This window comes from Neovison vison, chromosome 4, assembly GCF_020171115.1.
Source record: "Neovison vison isolate M4711 chromosome 4, ASM_NN_V1, whole genome shotgun sequence".
NCBI lineage: Eukaryota > Metazoa > Chordata > Mammalia > Carnivora > Mustelidae > Neogale > Neogale vison.
Genome location: NC_058094.1, coordinates 189241822 through 189266993, shown reverse-complemented (window position 1 = coordinate 189266993; position 25172 = coordinate 189241822). Strand labels below are relative to the sequence as shown.

The window sequence follows — 25172 nt, the reverse complement described above, 5'->3', positions numbered from 1 at the left end:
TCTTAGTCCTCTGTGTGACAAAGCATGGCACAGCCTTCTTGTTTTTTCCATAAGTACTGCAGGGAAAAGTTCTGTGACTTTTCCCCCTGACTTTCCCTCAAACCATAATATTTATGTTTAATTAAAATTATAAGGATCCTATAAAAATTGAGATATAAATAACCTGTTAAATGGATAAAAGGATTTGTCCTATCCCTTCTCTTTCACAAATTCTGTAATCTCCCCTGACTTCAGAAAAGCTTATGTTGAGTGGATACCAGGATTAGAATTTACAAAGAGTTGCACTTTGTGTTATCCTTGCTGGTAGAACAGATGGCCTGCATGTCACTGTGAATGAGGAAAAGATGGCCTTGCATTTTGTAGCTGATCAAGAAATGATAAATACATTGATAAATACATTCTTTTCCCATCAAAGTGTCCCCCCCATAAGCTGTTTATGAATAAATGTACTGAATAATTTGAGGTTTACCCAGCTTATTTTCAGTGTCGTTTAGTGGGCACTTAACTAGATGAAAGTAGTAATATTTAAGGTAGTAAAGAGCAATGGACTGTGATCTGTGGACTATTAAAAGTTTGTATTTAAATTACTTGTCGTGTTTTGATAAATTTCAAACTGAGTCATCTTCAAGTATAAATGAATGGATTCTCTAGAATTGTTTCCTCTTCAGTTCTTTATGCCTTCATTGCTTTTTAGCAGTACTTTAAAAAATTTTTTTTAAATTTTTTTATAAACGTATAATGTATTATGAGCCCCAGGGCTACAGGTCTGTGAATCATCAGGCTTACACACTTCACAGCACTCACCATATCACATACCCTCCCCAATGTCCATAACCCCACCACCCTCTCCCTCCCCACTGCCACCCTCAGTTTGTTTTGTGACATTCAGAGTCTCTCAGGGTTTGTCTCCCTCCTGATCCCACCTTGTTTCATTTATTCTTTTCCTGCCCCCCATCCCCCCATGTTGCATCTCTACTTCCTCATATTAGGGAGATCATATGATAGTAGTTTTTCTCCAATTGACTTATTTCTTGAGGAGTACTTATGTTACGCACCCATTATACAATTAGTATAAACTAGTCTCTTGTTTGAAAATACCTACAACGGTAATAAAATTTCATATTTTACTGAAGCAGACCAATAGTTGATTAGATAGATGGAAAAATATGCACTTTTTAAAAAATGGCTTGCTGAGCTGACAATAGGTACTACCTCTTTTACATGGTCAGTACATGAAGAAACATATTTAGATGTTTTAAAGTTATTTTGACACTGTTTGATTATTAAATTTGAGATTATCTGGGGCAAGTAAAATTCACCATTTATATGAGCTTTTTGTATTCCTTTAGAATCAAACTGTTTTATAACCTACAAAGAGCAGATTTTTGAAAGATGACTCAATAACATTCTCTTAAAATTTTCTTAGGCTTTATGTACACCCAGATTCTCCTTTTACTGGTGAGCAGCTACTCAAGCAGATGGTGTCTTTTGAAAAGGTGAAACTCACCAACAATGAACTGGACCAGCATGGCCATGTAAGTGCCACGCCTTGGAGTATGTGGATTCCTTGGGATGGAATGGAGACGTTGCTCAGAACTTCTCTGTCTCTGTCTCTTCTTCTTCCCCTCCCTCTCCCCATCCCATCTTCCATCTCTCAGTCATTCTGTGAGAACATTCCTGTGCTGTTCAGGGAGTCCTGACTACTCTTCTTAAGAGGCCACTTACAGGGATGCTGTATACCGTTCCAGTGCAAGAGGGTCTGGGACGTTCAGCTCTGTGATTTTCCCAAGACTGCAGCTGCTTCACTACCTGCACCAGCTACACAAAGGGAATGTGCATTCTGGCGGCTATGATAGTTCTTGGGTTATACATCTGATTTCTGTCAGTGGTATGTTAGATAACACGGCATAAAGGAAATGGGGCTGACACCTCCTCTGGGGATTTCCCAGAGTGTGTTTTGTAGAGCCTGTTCCTGTGAGACACAGTAGAACAAAAGGGTTTCAAGTCCAGATAAATTTGGGGATGTGCTCTTGACTCACTATCTACGCTTATTGTAGAGTTTTATGAATATTAAAGCATAGGGAAGTCTTAAAATTAAAAACAAAACAATTTTATTTTGTGTCAAAAAGAGTTCATCAAAATAAGGGAAAAGAGAAATTGGAATTCTGAGCCCATTTCATTAATTAATAGCACAAATAGCCATTGACACAGGCCTTTACGTGTTTACTGCTTTGTAAGGAACGATGATGTTATCCTGTGTTATAAAAGAAAGATTTACATAAAAATTGTTTGATTTTTATGCTAAGAAAACTGTGGACTTACACACTTAATATTTTTTTTAATGGCTCATTTTTTTTAAAAGATTTTATTTATTTATTTGACAGAGATCACAAGTAGGCAGAGCAGCAGGCAGAGAGAGAGAGAGAGAGAGAGAGAGAGAGGAGGAAGTAGGCTCCCTGCTGAGCAGAGAGCCCAATGCGGGGCTCGATCCCAGGACCCGGGGATCATGACCTGAGCCAAAGGCAGAGGCTTTAACCCACTGAGACACCCAAGCGCCCCTACACACTTCTCTTTGATAAAAAGAGGACTCTTTCTTTATTTTTTTGCCTTGATTTGCACACATTGGCATTTCACTGGTTGCTTCCTTTGGCTTAGATACTTCGCATATCATTATTCTCTCTCTACCCCTTTATTACGACTCTTATTACTTAAAGTTTTTGTTTAGATTGGATCTGTGCAATTTAGGAGTTTCAGAACGTTTCTCAGAAAGGATGGTTATAAGTAGATATAAATTAGTTCTAGCCAGTGGTTTCAAATGGTTTGATTGAAATTAGAACCAAATAAATCCGTTTAGGCATTGCTACCACCAGTTGGCCCACAAGAGGCCTCGTTTATTGTGACCAAATCAGAGTAACTAGGTTAACTCATGACTGCTGGTGGCACTGATGCAATGTTGCAAATAGGTTAATAGGTTTTTGTTATTTTATATATTGGAAAAGATAATTGACTTTCATGTTCAAGAATGTTGGGATAATTGTCTTTTTCTGCTTTTTTAAAGAGATGTTTTCGTTGATGGATTTTTTTTTTCAGGTTAAAAATGATGAAGTATCAGGGAGACATTTTCTACAAACCAGATCATTCTTAATGTCATTCATTCCTGGGATCGAGTCCCGCATCGGGCTCTCTGCTCAGCAGAGGGCCTGCTTCCCTCTCTCTCTCTCTCTCTGCCTGCCTCTCTGTCTACTTGTGGTCTCTCTCTGTCAACTAAAAAAAAAAAAAAAAAAAAAAAAAAATTTCTTGACTCCACTGAAATCTTTGCAGGGAGAAATGAGATTTTTTTTTTTTTTTAAAGATTTTATTTATTTGACAGAGAGAGATCACAGCAGGCAGAGAGGCAGGCAGAGAGAGGGGAAGGGAAGCAGGCTCCCTGCTGAGCAGAGAGCCCGATGCGGGACTCGATCCCAGGACCCTGAGATCATGACCTGAGCCGAAGGCAGCGGCTTAACCCACTGAGCCACCCAGGCGCCCCAGAAATGAGATTTTTTTACAGTTGTGATATTTTCCATATGTGAAGCTTTTATTTATTTATTTTTAATTTTTTAATTTTTAATTTTTTAATTTTATTAAAAATTTTAATTTTAGTTTTTTAATTTTTTAAAACATTGGGAAAGTCCTAGAATAGTTTTGTGTTGTTGTTGTTGTTGTTTTTAAGATTTTATTTATTTCTTTGAGAGAGAGAGTGAGCAAAGAGCATAAGCAGAGGAGATGCAGAGGGAGAGGGAGAAGCAGGCTCCCGCTGGCAGGGAGCCAGACATGAGGCTCGAACCCAGGACCCTGAGATCATGACCTGAGCCGAAGACAGATGCTTAATGGACTGAACCACCCAGGTGCCCTTGTGTGAAACTTTTAGAAGCACTATTTGGGTCTTTCCAGAAAGATTTGAGAATTCATTTTGAGATCAGCTGTCCAGAATTAATATGTTTTCCTTTTAGTATCAACTTCCTGGGTGGAAATAGCACCAAGCTGTATTTTAGGACCCCTGAGTTCTCATCTGATTATGCCAAGAATAGACCTTGACAGATTATTTAGTCTTAGATGGTTGTTAATATCCGTATTAGCTTTAAAATTTTATTATTTAATATAACCTTTTGTCAGCATAAATAATGTGTTCTGAAAACTACAAGAAAAGATTTTTAGATCCTGTGTCATTCAACCAAGTTCTTTAAATTAGTTCTGAAGAACCCCTTCTTATAGATGCATTTTTCATTTTATAACAGGAAAATTTTTTACTTCAGGGAATTTATTTCTTCAGTGAAGCAAAGTTGACATTTCTATTAGTGTTCCTTAGCCCCATGAGATCTTGAGCAGAGAGTCAAGGAGCCTTGGGGGCTGAGATTCAGCCTGAGGTTTGAGTCTCTCTGGCACTCTTTCCCAAAGGAAATTGACCTTGGGAGGGTGTAAATACGGGAGAGGGGATATTATTTAAAGCTTAGGGCTTTTTCCATTGAGACTGTGTGTGTGTGTGAAAATTCTTTCTAATTTATTAATACAACATATAATGAATACCCAGGTTTTTTCTTGTATCAGTGTTAGAAGTTTACTTTTATCACTTTGAGTTTATTCCTGTTTTATGAGTGAGCATAAATATCTTGAACTCCCTGTAATAAATACGTTATATAACGAGATGACCTTTTTTATTTTTTATTTTTTTAGTCTATTTCAACTCATTTGAAGTTCTCATTTGTTTTAGTTATTCCTAGTCAGGTTTGGGACCATAAAAGGATGGCATGTGCAAAATTCAATGCCAGTTAATGCTTTGTAACTTTAAGTTGGCTTACATCTCAGCACAGGGAGAGACTGATTTTATATTAATCATCCCACAGTGACTAGTATTTAACTTTGTTAAAGTCAGCTAGCAAAAACGCTCATCTACCACACCCATGTTAGCCAAGAAAACATGGGAGCCATTAGTTTTAACAACACTGCATGCCATTGACCCTGCTCCTGCTACAGTGTGTATCACATGCCTCCCCTGAGAGCCAGGCTCTCTGCTAGGCCCTTGGGGGTGAAGGGCCTACAGTGTGAGCGCTATTATCTCAGGAAGATGGAACCCAGTTTTGCAGATGTAGGTAGCTGTCTGTGTGGCAGGGAAGATATGGGAAAAACTTTTGTATCTGAAAGTGAATTTTATAATTCAGATTTCATAATGGCAAATCATTATATTTTGTTTAAAAGATACAGGAAAAATACTGCCTTGTTAACAAAAGTAGGATCATGATTTCTAAGTATTGGGCAACTTTCACAGTCATCACTGTCATTCATGTTTGGTTTATAACTGGGAACCAGGAATCAGACTGTCAGAAATAAGAATAAGGGCCGCCTGGGTGGCTCAGTGGGTTAAGCCTCTGCCTTTGGCTCAGGTCATGATCTCAGGGTTCTGGGATTGAGCCCCACATGGGGCTCTCTGCTTGGCAGGGAGCCTGCTTCCCTTCCTCTCTCTCTGCCTACTTGTGATCTCTCTCTGTCAAATAAATAAATTATTAAAAGAAATAAGAATAAGAATAATGTTCATGTTTACTGAGGACTTCCTATTTGCTATGTAATTTATAAGGGCTACATCATCTAATCCTACAACTCTGTGAGGCATGTTTTTGCATTGGAGAAAACAAGGTTGAAGAGGTGAGATCAGCTGGTTCAAGGTGAAGGAACTAGAGAGCAACAGATTTAGCACTCTAACAGAGGTCTAATACCACACAGCCTTTCTTAATTCTTCGTGTCCCCCATCAATCATAAATAGCATCTGTTCTCCTAGAATGTACAAGTTCTTATTTTAGAAAATTTAGACCATACAGCTTTTAGTCTAACCAGACTAACAAAAAATATTTTAAAGACTTGATTAAAAAAATCAACATTTTTCAGATGACTTTTCCCATCATTTAAAAAAAAAAAAGTGTTTTGTTTTTTAATTTGACAGGGACAGAAAGAGAGCAAGGGCTGTGCCCCTGATGCACAAGCAGGGGGAGGGGCAGAAGGCGAGGGAGAAGTGAACTCTCTGGCTGAGCAGGGAACCTGAAGATGTGGTGCTCATCCCATGCGCCCTTTCCCCCATCATTTTATTTTATTTTATTTTTTAAAGATTTTATTTATTTATTTGACAGAGAGAGATCACAAGTAGGTAGAGAGGCAGGCAGAGAGAGAGGAAAGCAGGCTCCCGCTAAGCAGGACCCTGGGATCATAACCTGAGTGGAAGGCAGAGGCTTAACCCATTGAGCCACTCAGCCCCCCCCAATCATTTTAGAAAGGACCCTTGAAACAACCTGTATTGTATACAGTTGTTTTGATAAAATGTGATTTCACCACTGTGACTCCACAGCAATGATGAAAAGGGTTTGCCTTGTGAATGAAAAGGGTATATCCTAATCTTAAAACTTGAATTTGAAACTGAGATCTTATGCTTCATGCTTCTTTCTTTGCCTCATTGCACTTTGGCTTTTGACCTTAAAATTCAGTACTTCCCATCTCTTCATCATAGATAATTTTGAACTCAATGCACAAGTACCAGCCACGGGTGCACATCATTAAGAAGAAAGACCACACAGCCTCGCTGCTGAATCTAAAGTCTGAAGAATTCAGAACATTCATCTTCCCAGAGACCGTTTTCACAGCAGTTACTGCATACCAGAATCAGCTGGTGAGTTCAGCATTCAGCATTCATTTCCTGCGTAAGGGAAAGATTTAGGAGCTTCTTTCATTTTCTTGGAGAGAAGGGCTCTCCCGGTACTCAAAATTGAAGTTCACTTTGGTGAGTGCTATTGGATATTAGCCCCAGAACCTCTAAGCCCACTGAGTGACCATGACTCAAGGTTACTAAGGTCTGTATTATAGCATCTTTTCTAGAATCTTTATATTCTCGGTCAGTTGTTCGTTGCCCATTCTCCCACCCAGACCTGCTCCATCTGACTTCTCAAATTTTCTTCTTGGGAAAATCACCTGTTTCCTTTTTTTTCGTTGTGGTAGAGGCCCATGATGTATATAACCATATACTCATTGCTTCACAAAATGTAGAGGTTCAGTTTTTCTGCTAAATTAACACACGTATTCCAGGCAACTACCCAGACTACTGATACTTCAGAAATTTTGTGGAGCTTATTCAGCTGTAATTTAAGGTAATTCTAATGCAAGGATTTTAAGTGTCTCTTTAGATAAACTGTAGCATGTAAACAGTGTATATTTAATTAACTTCAAGATATCTAATTTATAATATTGAGCTTTATAGTTTGTACTCTTTGATATATATCACATTTCAAGTTTATGCATTTCTTCATCCATAAGGTTTCGTCCAACTGAATAAATAACTGTCAAAGTCTTACTGAGGGCTGGGTGCTGGTAGAGAGATCCCCATATATTTTCTTCTTTCCCAGTCAGCATAACCATGAAGGTGGGGGTTAAAGGAATATTCTGTAGTGAAGAAGCTGAAGCTAAGGGAGGATAGTAACTTTTCATGGCCAGGAAGGACCAGAAATAGAATTCCTCTGCTATACTTCAGTAAAAGGACCTCATTCACTTTACTTGACAAACTTGGTTGGTTGTGGCCTCTCTAGGCCTTTGCAGCTTGCTTTTATTTGGTTAGTTTTAAGGTAGCCAGGGCTGTGGCTCTCCTCTTGTTTCGAAATTGTTATGTTTTAGGTTCTGAGCCAGTAATCACAGGTGATGCCTGAATGATGGCTCAGAGGCCAGGGTGGGATAGGTCAGCCAGAGGAGATATGATGTTGTGTTTCTCAACAAAAGTAAGAAGGTGAAGCTGAGAGCTCAGGTAACCCTACACAAATGAGGAAATGGGAGCCCAGGGGAAGGAAATGAGCAAAAGGCAGGAGTGGATGTGTATCTATCTGTAAAGCATAAGCACCTATAATTTCTGTCTGACTTGGAGTAGATTTTAGTTCACCACTGTGGCTGCCATTTTCCTTACCTGTTAAATGGAGCTAAGAACTGCCTAGAACATCTGGGGAATTCCTGTGAGGATCAAATGTGGTGCTGTGTGTAAACATGCCTTTGGAAACTGTCAGGAACCCTAAAAATAAGGCATATGGCAACTATCAGACTGTCTCTAGTATGTTCAAAGAGGTTCTGTCACTTTTTCTGGTTTTAAACTATTAGTGGCACATTTTTTTAATGAGGTAGCTGAAGGTACAAATGTTATCATACTAGTCATCTTAAAGTTAAAGCAAAGTATTAAAACTTTTCAGTTATCTCTAAGGCAACAACGCAAGAGTAGAAACTTTCAGAGAATGCCCAAGCTAAAAAGCTGGCTGTAGATTGAAGCCTACCAGGATGTAAAACCCTAATACTGTTTCACTGGGAATCTGAAACATTAACACCCAACTATCCCAGTTTTTATCTGAGGACACATGTAACACATATATAGATTCAGAGAACATTCCTGAAACATTCATTTTACACGAATTTGAATTTATAGCTTTTATACTCTAAGACTTTTATAGCTTTTATACTATAAGACAGTAGATTTTTACTTCTGCAAGAAGTCTGTTGATGTTTGAGACTAAAACAGAAACTTGTCATGTAAAAATTTCATTGCTTTTATCAGAATTCTCTGTAAAGAAAACCAAAGCAAGAATAGATAAATTGTTTTTTTAAGTGAAAATTACCAACTCAAGAAAATTGAAGAAAAGTTTCTAATAATAACACCTTAGATTTAGTTTAATAGGTGAAGGAGCAATCCTGAATAAATGTTGGCAGGACCTCTCAGCTCATGGTACACTGGAATCAGAGGTTTTATCTACATAATTATAATCATAACTAATATTTGGGTACTTACTAGGTGCTAGGGACCATTTAAAGCACGATGTCTTATTTAATCCTCAAAGGATATTATAAAATAGGAACAAATAGTCTTTATATGTTGCATTTATAGCTGGGAAAATTGAGGTCACCTTGCTGGACCATGCCTGCTCTATTTCTCTGTACTTTTCTCCTTCCCTGAATCATTTGAAACTAAATAGCATACATCATGATACTTTACCTGTCAATACTTCTACAGGTATATACTGACAATAAGAATATTGTTTTTGTAAGCACTATGTCTTTTTCACAGCTAAGAAAATTAATAAGAATTATTCCTTAATATCTTCTAAAATTCAGTTCATACTAAAATTTCCAGGAGGACCAACAAATGTTTTTTGTGACCTTTCATTTACCCTCTTTGAACTAGGATCCAACTAACATTCATGGCCTAGGTTTATGACTTTTAATTTAGAAAAAAATCTCCCTACATTTTTTTCTCAATATCTCATAATTCTGACACGAGTTTCCTAAAGGCGGCCCCGGGAGCCCCATTTTGTAGATGAAAAAGCAGGTTCAGGGTGGTTACCACATTTACCCAAGGTAACAAATCTGGTAAGTGACAGAAACCATCTTCTGGGTCTTAAAGCCTTCTTTGGTGGCCTCATGCTAACTAGACTGCAGGTCAAAGGAAGTGACCACTGTCAGTTTCAAGATTTGAAAAGTGATTTGAAAATGTTGCTAAATTGAAAGAGACTCAGATACTAATAAACACATATCCTAACTTCAGTTGCTCTTCTTGCAAATGTTTATTTCTAATTGAGATTATAAATGGGCTCAAAATCTAGTTCCTAGCTCTCATTCACTGGATCATTAAATATAAAGATTAATACGGTGAGTATATCATTTCATTGCTAAATAACCTACAGTAGAAGTGATTAGATTCAGAACTAATTTTTCTCAATAGATCCTGCTGTGTCTGGGTTTCTTTCTTAACATCCACCTTTAACCCATAATTTCCATGCCATATATATATTTGACATTCACTTAATAAGCAAAGATTTCATTGGTATGCTAATAAACCAGTTTTGCAGATGGTTTGAAAAGTCATAAGACCAATCAAAATTCATGTTCAATAAACATATCAAACAATCAGTTTGGGGATTAGTATTTTCATTAGTCTTCAGCAGTTTTCTAAACGTACCCTTGATTCTTTCTCAAATCTCCCCACATCTACCACTTTTCCACGGCTATATCCATGCTTGTGTACTATTTTCCCATAGCAAAAATATAATAAAATAAATAAATAGGAAATAAGCATGTACTTAGTGTTAAGTATCAGAACTTTTACATGCATAAAGAACAGAAAGAAAAGAGAGGAAGATTGAAAAGTTCACCTTTAGGATCACCTTCATATCTCTTAAACTTTGGACAGGACTGTTATTTTTATATCTATTAAAAGTAAAATCAGTTTCCAACAGAATTTGTGAAAAAGCTTCTCATGTATTGTGGCTGGTAGTTTTATTTATAAGAAATGAAAATGGGGCATATTTTGCTGTTTTTTCTGTTTTTGTTTTTGTTTTTTTTTTCCCCGAGGAAATGATTACATTTCTTTACATTATTAGATAAAACCTAAATACATTACACTTTCAACAAACTATTTTATAATTTCAGATTTAAAGGTCATACCTTGTTTTTGAGCAGGCCGACCATTGCTGTGCAGTTGAAGTGTAGGTCAGGTTTCATTTTTAAATGCCTTTGGACAGATCTTTTCCTGATAATTGGAGAAATGGTCTCTGAGGGCCAATTCCACCTTGTGGCTGGATTCAGAGCCCAGTGATCCCACATGGCATGGAATAATCACCCCTGGGAAATGTCCCCTTCTGCTCTCGCAGCTGGCAGTGTCAAAAATTTGTTCTCTAGTTTGGCATACGTTTATTATCTATAGATAAAGGAGATGTTGGGAGTGAATTTTCTGGCAAAGAAATACATTATGTCCTATATTATTGAGATAACAGGTGAAAAAATAGCGGCATGTTTTGGCCTGAATTAGTCAGTGATTTGCCTGTCCGCAGCACACACAGAACTGCAGGATTTCATAAGCACGCAAAGCTTCCCTGTAACACCTTTTCCTCACCAAATGAAAAACAATGCTGCTTTTAAATTTGGCTTTTGAGTTACAAGCTGTACCTGTAGTTTTATATGGGTTTCTTTTTTTGAAACACATCATATTTGATTAGTTGGCCTTTTAGGGATCCTTACGCAGCATCACCTTTAGCAGCGTCACACATAATGGCAGGGATTCTGTATCGGGGACCAGATGGAATGATGGTCGGCTCAGATCACTGTATGTAACTTGGGTCCCTTCTCATCAGTTCGCAGATGTATAGCCTTTTCAGTTATCCCAAATGGCATAAGGGATATAAAACTGTATCTTCAGTAATAAATTTCTATGTTACTGCTGTTTTTATTGACATATCCGTGGAATAAAATCTATACTTGACCTCTTAAAAATTCATAATTACCTAGAATGTTGAAATCCTATTTAAAAATTATTTTACTTAAAAATTAGAAACAAAATGAAGTGCTATTTCTGTAAACTCAAGAAGAGTTTTGCTAGTCCATAACTGGTAAAAAGGTGAAATCCTGTTTCTGATTGCTTGTCCTCGGAGCAAACTTCAACTAACATTTCGGGGGTGCTTAATGTTGACACTCCAGTAAACTCAAGAGACTAGTGATAGCACAGTGAGCACAGTGAGTACAATAAGAAGTTTAACTCACAGTCTTTGTACCGCTGATCAGTACTCCATAAAACCTGTTCGAAATGGTAGTGTTACGTGAGGGCCCCCTTACAATTTTATTAACTAGACATCCATTCATTCTTTTCCTTTAACTTCCAAAAGCGATACTTTAACCTGGAATTAGATAAAATGGTCTATAGAGAAAGGCTTAAGTTCCATTTCTTTTTTCTTTTCTTTTCTTTTTTTTAAGATTATTTATTTATTTATTTGACAGAGATCACAAGAAGGCAGAGAGAGAAAGAGAGAGAGAGCAGTCTCTCCGCTGAGCAGAGAACCCAATGCGGGGCTCAATCTCAGGATCCTGAGATCATGACCTGAGCCAAAGGAAGAGGCTTAACCCACTGAGCCACCCAAGCGCCCCTTAAGCTCCATTTCTAATTAACACACTTAAGTCACATCATTGCTGTAACTAATTGGTAAATCTAGGTGTATGAGAGTACCTCATTCTGTTCTCGAAACTTTCCTATAGTTTGAACTTACAACAAAATGTGGAAAAAAAAGAAAAAAGTTACCAGTGATCTGCCTGGGCATTATGAAAGGGAGACTAGTAAGATATTGGAAATAGAACATTCTAATGATGAAAGAAAATTCCAAGGAAATCTGAAAACTGTTGAATGTAATTGACTCCTTCAGGGTTATGGCAGTAATATTAGATACGGTGATGTCCTGCTTGAAAGACACACTCCTGCTGAGAACATTTATTCTCTATGACAGTCATCCCATTCCAAGCCAACAGCCTTTCCCTTTTGGAAATAATGGAGAAAAGCAAATACAATTTTCAGAATCCTTCAGAGGGACCAAGCAGATCAAAAGCCCTTTAATCATCACAACAGTTGGTCGTACTTATATTCTTTTAGTTTGGAAAGACTCAAAGTGAGATACGGTTTGCATCTTAGAGGAATGACTGTCCAGGGACTTTTTTCATCAGATATCTGCCACTGTCTCCATGAAATTTTATCTATTCCCTTTTAAATTTTATTAATTAGGTTATAGGGATTGAGCTTGAAAGAAGGCTTGACTTCATTGTTCTTCCTCACAGTTGCAGTTGGAAATTTTCACCTGGGTTTGGCAGACCCTTAAGTCACTAACCCCGCAGCGGATGTGGGGTCAGGACCCTCTCTGGCGGCCCGTGAAGCGGCCTCAGTACCGATTAGCTGTGTATCCCTCCGCTTGTGCCTGGCACGTTGAAGAGCCATTAGGGCAGGGCGCGCATGCTCTTTATCTCCGCCCGTCCAACACGTAGCAAGCACAGTGCACGAGAAGTCATCCGTCCGCATTAAATATTTGTTGATGAATTACTCTGAAAGCATTTTCATGAACTAGAAAGCGTTTGAGAAATAGAAGGCATTTTTAACTTGTAATTATTCTGTAGAAATAGACGCAGCGCCGGTCTGAGGATTTAAAAATCTTGTTGGTGTTTTATAGTTTTAGAGCATACGAATTGCTTGTGCTTTCTGAAGTTGCTTCCAGTTTATTTGAAACAAATAAAATTTTCTCCTGCATCCTGAAAGTGGACCTAAATCATAGTATGAAGGATGACTGAAACAGACTCCAGCCCTGAGAAAGTCCATGGCTATGACAGTGGTGGCAACCAATCTGCATGGCCACACCTTAGAGTTAGAACCTCAGAGGTTTCTATGTCTTTCTTTATGTGCAAATTTAAAATAGCTGTAGTTATTCACGAAGAAGTTTTCCTCCTTCCTTCCTTGTTTACCATGTCCATTAACTAAGCTGAAAAGGAAATCAGTAATTTTTTTTTTTTTTTTGCTGCACTAGACTGAACAGGCAAACAATGAGCATTTGTGAGATATTGGCAAGCCCTCTTAAAAATTAATACTATCAAATGATTAATCTTATAGGTCGTCAGTGTTCATGACAGAAAAAAGGGGGTCTCTGGATAGGAGAGTGTGGGAAGTTCTATTTTAAGTGAGGTAAATAGCTTCTTTGCAGCATATGCATTGGTTAACCCATGTTCAGAAAATTCGAAAAGGGAAATAATGCCTTTCTTTCGTAATGAAAAAGGCAGTTCTTTAGGTGTTAATGATTTAAAATGCATAGCTCATACACTTTGATCAGAGAAGAAGTTGCGTTTTCGTAAGAGTATTTTAAGCTATCTATTTTGATTGTGTTTAGTGTTTATGAGGAGGACATGCCTCAACGTATAACCTTTTCTCCAGGTTAAGATTATTTTGTGTATGTCTCTCTAAAGGTTAGCATGGGTTCTTGTTCTGATGCCAGTGAGCTAGGACTGTCTTTAAGAGTGTCTGAAGTTCCAGTTCAGGTAGGGACTAGCTGTGTCTTGGTCCTTGTGGGTTCTTTTTGGCTCTAATCAGGAATTTTATAAGTCAAGTATCTTGTAATCAGTGCTTTTTTTTTTTTTTTTGCTTCATAACCTAATGTCTGTTTCTTTGGAGGCATCGTGCATATGATTTAGTGGATCTTTTTACATTAATATTAATGCTGTGGGAATTATGACTAGCTCCTCTTAGATACTTAATACTTAAGACTATGATTCTTATTAGGGAATGTTTTCTTTTATACAAGCACAGAGTCTATAAATAGCATTGTATGGGAGGAAAACAAAAGACTGGTTGATTCTAATTTAGTCAGATGGAAAGGGGAGCAGGGCTAAATTTATACTCTGAAAGGTTTATATCATGTATTTATGTCACATATTTCAATAGAGTATTGAATATGAAACTATTATTGGCCATTTGATCTTTTTCTTCATTATGTTATCTGTATGTGCCATAGTATTCACAAATGATGCTGTCAAGTCAGCAGGAGGCAACATTTTTGTTTGTGTTCCCCATTACCCACCAATGCTGGCCTTCTAGGGCTCTCCCATTCCCCAGGCAAGCCCTAGCCTTTCACGGTTCTCTTAAATTCTTCACTGGGCCATTCAGGAAAGGCCCCCTCCCTAACTGTCTCTATCCATTGACCTTCAAGCTATTTTCTAGGACCAGCCAGTCCTCAAATCCCTCATCTCTGAGGCCTTCCCTGACCAGTTGTCCCACCTGGCTGTGAGTCATCCCTCCCGTGAATTTCTCCATCAATTTCCACCCTTCTCAACATCCTAAGAAGCATTAAGTATTCTTGGGGTGGCCTGGGAAATGAACAAACTCTTTATTTCTGATTTCACTTCTTTGACCTCGGAAATGATATTGTTCTATTACCCATTCATTCCTTTGCAGATAACCAAGCTGAAAATAGATAGCAACCCTTTTGCCAAAGGCTTCCGGGACTCCTCCAGGCTCACTGACATTGAGAGGTAATGAGAATTTTCTACTTTTCTGTCCAGATAAGATAAAGAGAAGAGTGGGTTTGTAAGAACACAGTCTTTTCAACGCCAAAGTGCCATAACCTTACTGTAGATAGTCTCTGATCCCACACCCCACCTTCCCTTAAACCTAGAAGCTCTGTAGACATGTGGCTGCTTAAACTGGGACAGCTGCCACACCTGCATCTGTGTTTGCGAGGAGGTGGTTTCTTTGGTCAGGACATTGACTCAACTGTAAAAAATAGGATTTCTTCCTTATGAAAGACTCAGTCCTTTTGATGATGCTAAGCTTCCTCTCTCAGGTGGCAATCTGCAGAGACATGGAATCTTGATAGCCTTTGCTTTCTGAAGTGGACATATTTGCTAGCATGAGGAATATGGGTTGTTTGGAACTTTGAAGCAAGGAGATGTCATTTAATTCAAGGCCCATATTTTAAACGTGGCATAGACTGCTTATATTTAATAGGAGAGACATCAGGTCTCAGAACCTTTAAGAAGACAAACGAGAATCATGTGCCTGTAACTTACTCCACTTTTAACTTAGTTAAAACGGTTTATGCAGTGTGAGATCCTCTATGTGGTGAGTCATGTCTATGTTGAGATCCGCAGCTTGCCCATAGGAATGTCAGAAAAATAATGCATTTTTTTTTTAGGGAGAAGATTTTTCAACCTAAATGATTATTTGTATCCCTTACCCGTACTATGGAACTTTCTGTACTTCTTTTTTGTGTGAGAATATTTAAGTTCTACTCTCTTAGCAGACTTCAATTATACAATACAGTGTTATCAACTCTAGTCACCATGTTATACATTATATCTTTAGACCTTATTCATCTTCTCTATGTCTTTTGTGTGGCCCAGAGTCTACATTTGGCAGGTGGTATACCCTAGCCACCAGGCTTTTGGTGTATTTTACCTCCAAATCTTTGTGTGATTTCCTCCCCACCAGCTGCTACGCATGTCTGTCACACTCTTTGTTACCTGACACATGGTCACGTCTCCTGATTTTGTCACTTCTCTCCAACTTGTCCTAGAAATGCAAATGAAGGGGTCATTGCACATTTTAGCCATAGCTGTCTGATCCTTCCCTCTGCCCTCCCAAGTAGCAGGTATCACGGGGTGGTTTGGATTTGGAGGAAAAGATATAGAGGCTCAGTAGGGAGGCAGAGCAGCCAGCAGGAGAGGCTGGGAGTGGAGCAGGTGCTGTGGGATTTAAGTAGAAGGAGAAATTAAGTCATTGGAGAACTTGACAAATGGTTGAGGGTGCTGAGATCAGGGAAGGAAACTGGAGCTTGTGGTTGAAAGTCGATTGCAGACTGCACTGAGACACCAAATGGATAGCTCCTCCCCAGTGAGGTGCGACATAGGCAAGCAGATCGGCCTTGCGACCCAAGTTACAGAGAATGTGGCATTAGCAGTGTGGGTGACAAATAAGTCCATTGATAAAGGCTGCTGTCATTCAGGCATGACCTTTTTCATCTCTTATTTCTGGAGAGCCAGAAGCAATGAACCTCTCCGTTTCAGTCAGGTAGCAGGTGAGAATGAAGACAGTGGCTCAGTGTGACAGTAGTGGTGTGTTTTTACCTTCTGTCTCAGATCTACTGAGGGGGTGAGCATGATCTACTGGGAGACAAACTCATGGGTTAGAGTCCCAGCTCTACCTTCTGCTGGCTGAGTGATCCTGGAGAAGTCTGCTAGCCTCTGTCCCCTCACCTAGAAGATGGGAAAAATAACCCCGCTCATTCAAAAGTTTATTATGAGAATCAAGTAAGGTGGCATTTATGAAACACTTTATAAATCTAAAAATGTGAAATAATTAAAATTTTTTGCCCCATTTAAGTGTATGTCTAATAGTCTTAATAAACTACTCCTGGAGTAAAAATAGCCCCTTATTTGCACGTGTACTCATGAGAAATGAGTCCCCAGACTGCCCTTTAGAACAGCAGATTTGATAATGCAGGCAGGCACATTTTCCACTGGTGGAATAAACATCCTGCTGTGGGGAGCACTCACATGTCTATGAAGCTGAGTAGCTTTCAATGGTCTGAGGGCGAAAAGGGCATCTTCTGTGACCAGCTGAAAGTTTGCAGGATGACCTAACTAGTGTGAAATTGGCCAAGGTTTTGGATTTCATTTCCAGGTATTTAAGTCTGAATTTTCCCTAAACAGCCTTTGGGGATGGGTCAAATCAGATCAATTGATCTTTAGAGACCTAAAGAAATTAAATTAGTCTGGAGTCAGTTACTGCACTAAACCATCTAGTAATTGAATTGCTCCTTGTAACTGATTGAAAACAGCCCTATCTGTAACAATATAGGGGACTTTTCCTATAAGAGATCTGAGACAAAAACACATCTTTTTATGACATGATGACAGAAATTGCACTTTTCTAACCTAATTGAATATGATGTTATAAATATGTGACCTTAATGATTTCAAGTTTCCTGTTCCAGATTTACAACTTGTGTGTGAGACACCCAAAGAAAAATGTTGTTGGGACTGGATCTGTTTGCCTTATACCTCCAAACTCATTGTATTATTTCCTCTTCAATTGCACAAGCATTTGGGATACTGTATAAGGCATTACAGTTTCCCTGCTCTCATTTTACTAGGTGCTGTGCAGACACTTGAATGTCTTGAACACTCCATGTGTAGCCTTACTCTCCAGTGACAGAATCTCCTTCATTCATTAGATGCTTTGCACATATACCTATAATGGACAGCTTAGAAGCAAACCAAAAGCCCAAAGGGATTTCTTAATATATAATTTATATTTATTTTGTTCAGGAAAAGAATTATCTGCTGGTATGTCAGAGAATAATAAACAGACTGTCACTTAGTGTTTTCTTTTTTGGGGGGGGGCTTTGTACAGTAAGGGAAAACATGGTGTTCCTTTTGAGGAAAAATAACTAGGAGCATTTTTCAGAGATTTCTTCAAAATTTTCTTTTGTTAGTCTTTTTTTTCTTTTCTCCAAAGAGACTTCATGCTCATTGTAGAAAAATGCTAACAAATAAGAAGAAGAGCTTAAATAAGTAACAAATCCCATTCACTCAGAGATAACTACCGGCAAAGATATTCTTCCAGGTACTTTCCTATGGCATGTATGAATATTTACTTCCTTTAAAGTTTACATACATACTATTTTTATTTTTTATTTTTAAGATTTTATTTATTTATTTGACGGGGAGAGAGATCACAAGTAGGCAGAGAGGCAGGCGGAGAGAGAGAGGAGGAAGCAGGAGGCTCCCTGCTGAGCAGAGAGCCTGATGTGGAGTTCGATCCCAGGACCCTGAGATCATGACCTGAGCCAAAGGCAGAAGCTTTAACCAACTGAGCCACCCAGACACTCCAGGGATATACTTTTTAAAATCATAATCTTTTTATTTGTTAAAACTTTGAGAAAGACCTAAATATTCACTAATAGAAAAACGATTCAATAAACGTATACGGCCATGCAATGGAATTTTAAAAAATCATGGAAACATATGCAACATAAAGTTTACCCTTTTAATCATTTTTTTAAAAAGATTTTATTTATTTATTTGACAGAGATCACAAGTAAGCAGAGAGGCAGGCGGGGTGGGGGGAGGAAGCAGGCTCTCTGCTGAACAGAGAGCCCAAATGGGGGCTACACCCCAGGACGCTGAGATCATGACCTGAGCTGAAGGCAGAGGCTTAACCCACTGAGCCACCCAGACACCCCCATTTTAATCATTTTTAAGTAAACAATTCAGTGGCATTTAGTATATTCAAATGTTGTGCAACCATCCCCATATTACAATTTACATTTACATTTACAGTGTTTCCATCATCCTAAATAGAAAATCTGTGTTCATTATTTTAAATAGTGACTCTCCATTCCTCCTCCCCCAGCTCCTGGTAATATCTGTTCTACTTTCTTTCTTTATGATTTTGCCTAGTTTAGATTCTTTATATAATGGGAAAGATAATACACGCTTCTAAGGCTTTTCATACAAAATGCCAGGTTTCCTTCAAGAATGATTGTCCAAGGCATTGTCGAGTGCCCATTTCTTGTATCCTTGTCAAACATAATTTTTCATCTTTGCCAATTTGATAGGAAATTTGTACTTTCTTTTGTAAATTGGCCTGTTTATGTCATTAGCTTTTTTTTTCCTTTTGGATTGTTTATCTTTTATTGATCTATGTAAGCTACTTACATGAGTATTTTTATTGCTTATATATTGGAACCATTTTATCAGTTTGAAATTAGCTATCTATGTATGTTTTTGATAAATAGAATATTTCATCACAAAAATATTATTAAAAAATATACAGGGACATATCTGTTTTTTATAAGTGGTTCCCATACCATGTATTAACTAACATATTCCTTTTCTACTTATTTATAATTCCCTCTATCATATACTAAATTTTTGCCTGTAGTAGTTTTTGTAGTCTCTTTATTGATCTTCCAATATTGTTTTTATTTTTGTAAATTGATAAAATACATAAATATTTGATGATACTTAGATACCTGATATGGCAAACTCCAAACCTTTTTACTTGTTATTTTCAAATTTTCTTTATATTCTTCAATATTTACACTTCCAGTCTTTGGAACCATTTTGTCAGGTCTTCCCAAAAAAGTCTTTGGAATTTTGACTGGGCTTATGTTCAATTTATACAGTGATTTGGGAGAGAAAATTGGTATCTTTACAGTTTTGGAACATCCTTCTGAGAATATGTCATATATTTGTCCTTTTACTGAAATGTCTTCTTAAGTTCTTTAGAAGTTTTGATATTTTCTTTCTTTCTTTTTTTTTTTTTTAAAGATTTTATTTATTTGACAGACAGAGATCACAAGTAGGCAGAGAGGCAGGCAGAGAGAAGAGGAAGCAGGCTCCCCATAGAGCAGAGAGCCCGATGGGTGCAGGGCTCCATCCCAAGATGCTGGCTGGGATCATGACCTGAGCTGAAGGCAGAGGCTTTAACCCACTGAGCCACCCAGGCACCCCCTTTCTTTTTCTTTTTAAAGATTTTTATTTATTTATTTGACAGACAAATCACAGGTAGGCAGAGAGGTGGGGAGGGTGGAGACTGGGTGGGGGCGGGGGGCCTGTAGTGGGGTGGGGGTGAAGAAGGCTTCCTGCTGAGCAGAGAGCCAGAGGCAGGGGCTCGATGGTGGGGCTGGATCCCCAGGATCCTGAGATCATGACCTGAGCCAAAGGCAGAGGCTTAACTCACTGAGCCACCCAGGTGCCCCAGAAGTTTTGATATTTTCAAGTTTGTAAGTCCTGCCTGTATTTTCTTAGGATTATAGCTAGGTCTATTAGAGCTACACTGTCCAATTTAATCAATAGCTACTGCCCACAGATTGCTAGTGAGGGCTTGAAATGTGGCTTTTCTACACTGAGATGTGCTTTAAGTACAAAAACCAAACCCCATTATTTTGAAGGCTCCTTGAACAAAGAAGGAAAATATCTCATGAACAGTTTTAAAATATTGTTAGGTGTTAAAATAATATTTTGGATATATATTGGGTTAAATAAAATATATTAAAATTAATTTCACTTATTTTTAAAAAATGCAATATCTAGACTATTTAAAATTGCATATATGGCTCACACTACCTTTGTATTGAATAGTACCGTAGTAGAGTTTTTTGGGAGGAAAGAGCTTGCTTTTGGAAGTAGAATTTTTAATCAGAAATCTACCTAGTTTAGTCTGTAAAAAGCTATTGATTCCTATGTCTTTGGCATACTGCCATTTTACTGAACTTCAAAAAAGTAGTTTTAATAATTTTTCCTTTTAGTCTCTTGAATTTTCCACTTAGATTGCTATATAATTTGTAAAAAATGATAATTTTATGTATTTCTTTCTAATAGGTATGCTTTTAAAAATGTTTTTTCCTTTTATTGAACTGACTTAAATTTTCCAGGACCCTTCTGAAAAGTAATGATGATTGTTGGCATTTTTCTCTTGTTCTTGACTTGTTTAACAATGCCTCTAATGTTTGGTCATTATATATGATTTTCACTGGCTTTGGGTTTCAGGAGAATATTCTTTATCATATTGAGGCAATACCCTTCTATGCCTAAAGAATTTTTCGTTATTCTGAATATTAGTTGAAATTATATTTAATGCTCTTTTAACATTTGAGACAGTTTTATTTTTCTACTTTAAAATAATAATAGTATCAATTATACTCATAGTGTCTATGTTGAATTTTCCATTTATTCCTAGAATAAATCCTGTCTTGATTTTATCTGGCTTTCATATAATACATGGTGGATTTAATTTACTTGTATTGTACTTTTTTTTTTTTTTAAATCAATCTTTGAAACAGATTTGACTTTTTTCTTCTTTCCTTTCTGTCAGTTTTTGGTATCAGGTTTCTGCTAGTTTGTTCAAATGAGTTGAAATATGTTCCTTCTCTTTGTTGTCTGGATCAGTTTAAATAGCAAGGAAGTGATTTTACAGTCTTGCCTATAAATTCATCTGGGTGCAGTACTTTTTTTTTTTCTATAAGGATTTTATCCATTTATTTTAAGAGAGAGAGAGCGAGCGAGCATGAATGGGAGGTGAGGAAGGAGCGGATGTGGGGCTTGATCCCAGGACCCTGGCATCATGATCTGAGCAGAAGGCAGATGCTTAACCGACTGAGCCACCTGGGTGCCCTTGGGTGCAGTACTCTTATGGGGAAGACTTATTAAGATACTTAAGTTCCATAGTTTATCAGTAAATATATCCCATTTAGTGCTCTTTGTCTTGGATTCTACTTTGCTTAGTATTATATTACTATGCTTTTAAAATTTTTGCTTTATTTGCCTTTTAGTTTTTAAAAATCTCTTGTTACTACAGCGGGATACCCGCCTCTCTCTTGCATTATCCAATATCCTGACATTTCTTCCATGATGGAACAAACCTTCTCTGGATTCCACTTGTCTCTTCTCTTACCGACTCTTCAGTTTTCTGCTCCGTCTCATAGTAAAGCTGCGTAAAGAGTTGTGTGTATTCTCTTCCCTTTGTCTTTCCTACCCTGCCTTTCAGACTTTCACCCCCTTCTCCACTATCCTACCCTTGTCCAGGTCACTGGTGACCTCTGCATGGCTATATCCAGTGGTCACTCTCAGTCCTCATCTGCTTTGGCCTGTCTGTCGGGTTCAACAGTGCTGTTTATTCTCTCCTACTGTCCTCCTGGCTTCTAAGACCTCTCACTCTTCTGGTTTTTATTCTCCTCTACTGGCCATTCTTTCCTCCTCCCACCCTGCTTGGTTCTTCCTCTTGTCCCCTATCTTTAGACAGTGATGTGTTCTGGGTCTGGGTCCTGAGACCTGTTTTTCTCAGTCTGCACCTACCTCCTGGTTAATCTGACCTAGTTTTGTGCCATTATATGCTGATCATTATCCAATTTACATCTCTGCTTCTGGCCTCTCAGAGTCAAAGATCTGACTTGCTATTTCATTTACTCTTCCCTCTCCTGCTAGGACACCTCGAATTTCACATGTCTGCAACAGGAGTGCCCAGTCATACTCTTCCGCGCCTGTTCTTTCCTTACTCTTCCCATCTGTGCTGCAGACAGCTGCATCCTTCCCATTGCTCTGGCCAGAAGGCTGGCGGGCATCCTTGGCTCCTCTTTTTCTTTCATTCCCCACATCCAGATAGTCAGTTAATCCTTCAAACTGTTCAGAGGAATCCAATTACTACTTATCATCTCCACCGCTATCATCTTTATCTGTGATACCATCATCTCTTCCCTAGATTGTTACATTAATCTCCTCATTGGTCTTTCTACCTCTATTCTTACTGCCCTTATATCCATTTCTAGTACAACAGTCAGGAGGACCTTGTTGAAGAAAGCAAACTGGACCGCATCATTCTTGCTCAGAGCTCTCTAATGACTCACCTTCTCAGTGATGGTAAAATCCCAGTTCAGACATGGCTTGAAAAGCTCTGTGGAATCTGACCCCAGCCTTCTCAGGTCTGTCTCTGAACTCTTGTACCTTTCTTTCTCTTGCTCACTTTTCTTAGCATACCCAGGACCAGGTTCGCCATAGGGGCTCTATACTTACTTTAATCCTCTGCAAGGAATATGCTGCCCTCAAATCTGAATAGGTCTGAGGCTTTGTCTTTTTTTTTTTTTTAAAGATTATTTATTTATTTATTTGACAGAGAGAGAGAGAGAGAGATCACAAGTAGGCAGAGAGGCAGGCAAAGAGAGAGAGGAGGAAGCAGTCTCCCTGTCGAGTAGAGAGTCCGATGTGGGACTCGATCCCAGGACCCTGAGGTCATGACCTGTGCCAAAGCCAGAGGCTCAATCCACTGAACCACCCAGGTGCCCCCCTTTTTTTTTTTTAAAGATTTTATTTGAGAGAGTGAGAGAGCATACAAGTTGAGGAGGGGTAAAGGGAAAGGGAGAAACGGACTCCCCGCTGAATAGGGAAGCAGATGTGAGCCTCCATCCCAGGACCCTGGGGGACTATGACCTGAGCCAAAGGCAGCTGCTTAACCAGCTGAGCCATCCAGGGGCCCTGAGACTTTGTCTTTTGTTTCCTACTATATCCCTAGATCCTAGAATAGTGGCTGGTACATAGTACACACTCAACATACTTGTTGAGTAAATAATGACGTATATCTACAGAGTATCTATAGTTTTAAAGATTTTTATTTATTTATTTGGAAGAGAATGAGAGACAGACGATATGAGAAAGGGGAGAGGGAGAAGCAGGCTCCACATTGAGCAGGGAGTCCCATGTGGGCTCAATCCCAGGACACTGGGATCATGACCTAAGCCAAAGGCAGTTGCTTAACCACCGGAGCCACCCAGGAACCCCAGAGAATCTATAGATTTAAAGATACTCTGTAACTACAGAATATCTCTGGTTTTAAAAATTTTCTCTGATGGTCTTTGTGTTTTAATAGAGAAATGTAATCCATCTCCTAATATTGTAATAACTGATATGTCTGGTATTTCTACTCTACGTTTAATTCAGCTATTTACTTTACATTTTTATTTTTTCTTCTTGCCTTTTGTTATATTTATCAAGTTTTTGTCAGGCAATGGACTATATTCTTTACACACTTGATTTTTGTCACTTGTCAAAATAATCCTATATAATCCAAAATAATCCTATAATCCAATAATAAAGAACCATTTTGTTCCTATGTGGCTGATGACATAGCAAAGTTTAGAGGGACTGGTTTATTTATTCACATGATTTGTGTGTGAGCTGAGCCTCACACCCACTTTAGTTTCTCTGAAACCAAAGTCCTTTCTCTAATATTAATTGTATTTTTTAAATAATTATGCTTTCAAATTCTAAAAAGTTGGTAATTTCTGTTACTGTCAGAAACTATACACTTTCTTTTCTTATAAAATAGGAGATACTTAGTGTTTGATTCTTCTTTCTACTACCCCTCCTTCAACCCATAATTTTGGTTTAAATAATTTGGGATTTCAAATCCAGATTTAGTGTATCTTTTTCTTTCTCAGAATTTTTTTGTAAGGCTCATAGTACCTCAACTACAATCATTTAAATTGAATTCTAGTCATTTCATTGTTAATTGCTCATTTCTACAATCTCTCCAATGTTTAGAATTGTGTTCTGACTTTACTCTCAGTTGTTGATAAGTGTTAAGTAATTGGCCAGGGAAGGATATATGGCTCCTTTTTCTTTATGAATTTTTGCTTCTCCGAGAGGATCTGCTGCCATCGTGGTCATAGTTTTTTCCCTCAGAACTCTTTCAGCTGTCCTTTGCCATCCGGCTTTTAAATACTGCAGAATAAAAGCCACTGTCTTCCCTTTGTTGGAAGCTTACCTTTTTTCTATCTGGAAAAAATGCTTTTAGAATATTTTCTTTGAAATTGAGAAATTGTGTATTTGTCCAGTTGTAGATTTGTAAAAATTAGTATTTACTCTATAATTAAATGCTTTAAATGCAAAACTCGGTTTGGTTTTTCAGCTTGGGCAAATTGTCTTCTCATTCTTCTTTATCTCCTCCTGGTTTTGCTTCTAAGTGGTCCGCTCTAGTCAGATCTTCTAAAACTCCTATTATGATGTATGTTAGATCTCCCGAATCTATTCCATGTTTCTATTCTCTGTTTAATAATTTTCATCTCCTTAACTTTTTACTCTGGTGTTGGGAAAATTTCCTATATGAGACTTCTAACTTGTTGATTTTGTTTTCTGTGGCATTCAGTGTTTTGGGTATTGAGTTCTTTTAGGATGTGGTGATTATTACTTTGTCATTTCTGAGTATATTTTCCCATCCATATGGTTTCCTTTTCATGCCCATTAGTGCCTGCTTTGTTAAGAGAGGGTATTAAATC

The 25172-nt window shown here is 38.0% G+C and overlaps 1 protein-coding gene across 1 annotated transcript in view; it reads left to right on the top strand.

Annotated features, from left to right (window-relative positions):
* TBX20 (T-box transcription factor 20) overlaps nucleotides 1-25172 on the top strand; it is a 55141-nt gene that overhangs the window by 7944 nt on the left and 22025 nt on the right. Inside the window, exons 4-6 of the mRNA XM_044246356.1 lie at nucleotides 1427-1535; nucleotides 6533-6691; nucleotides 14795-14871. Coding sequence (XP_044102291.1) covers nucleotides 1427-1535; nucleotides 6533-6691; nucleotides 14795-14871 — 345 coding nt within the window. The remainder of the gene's footprint in view (nucleotides 1-1426; nucleotides 1536-6532; nucleotides 6692-14794; nucleotides 14872-25172) is intronic.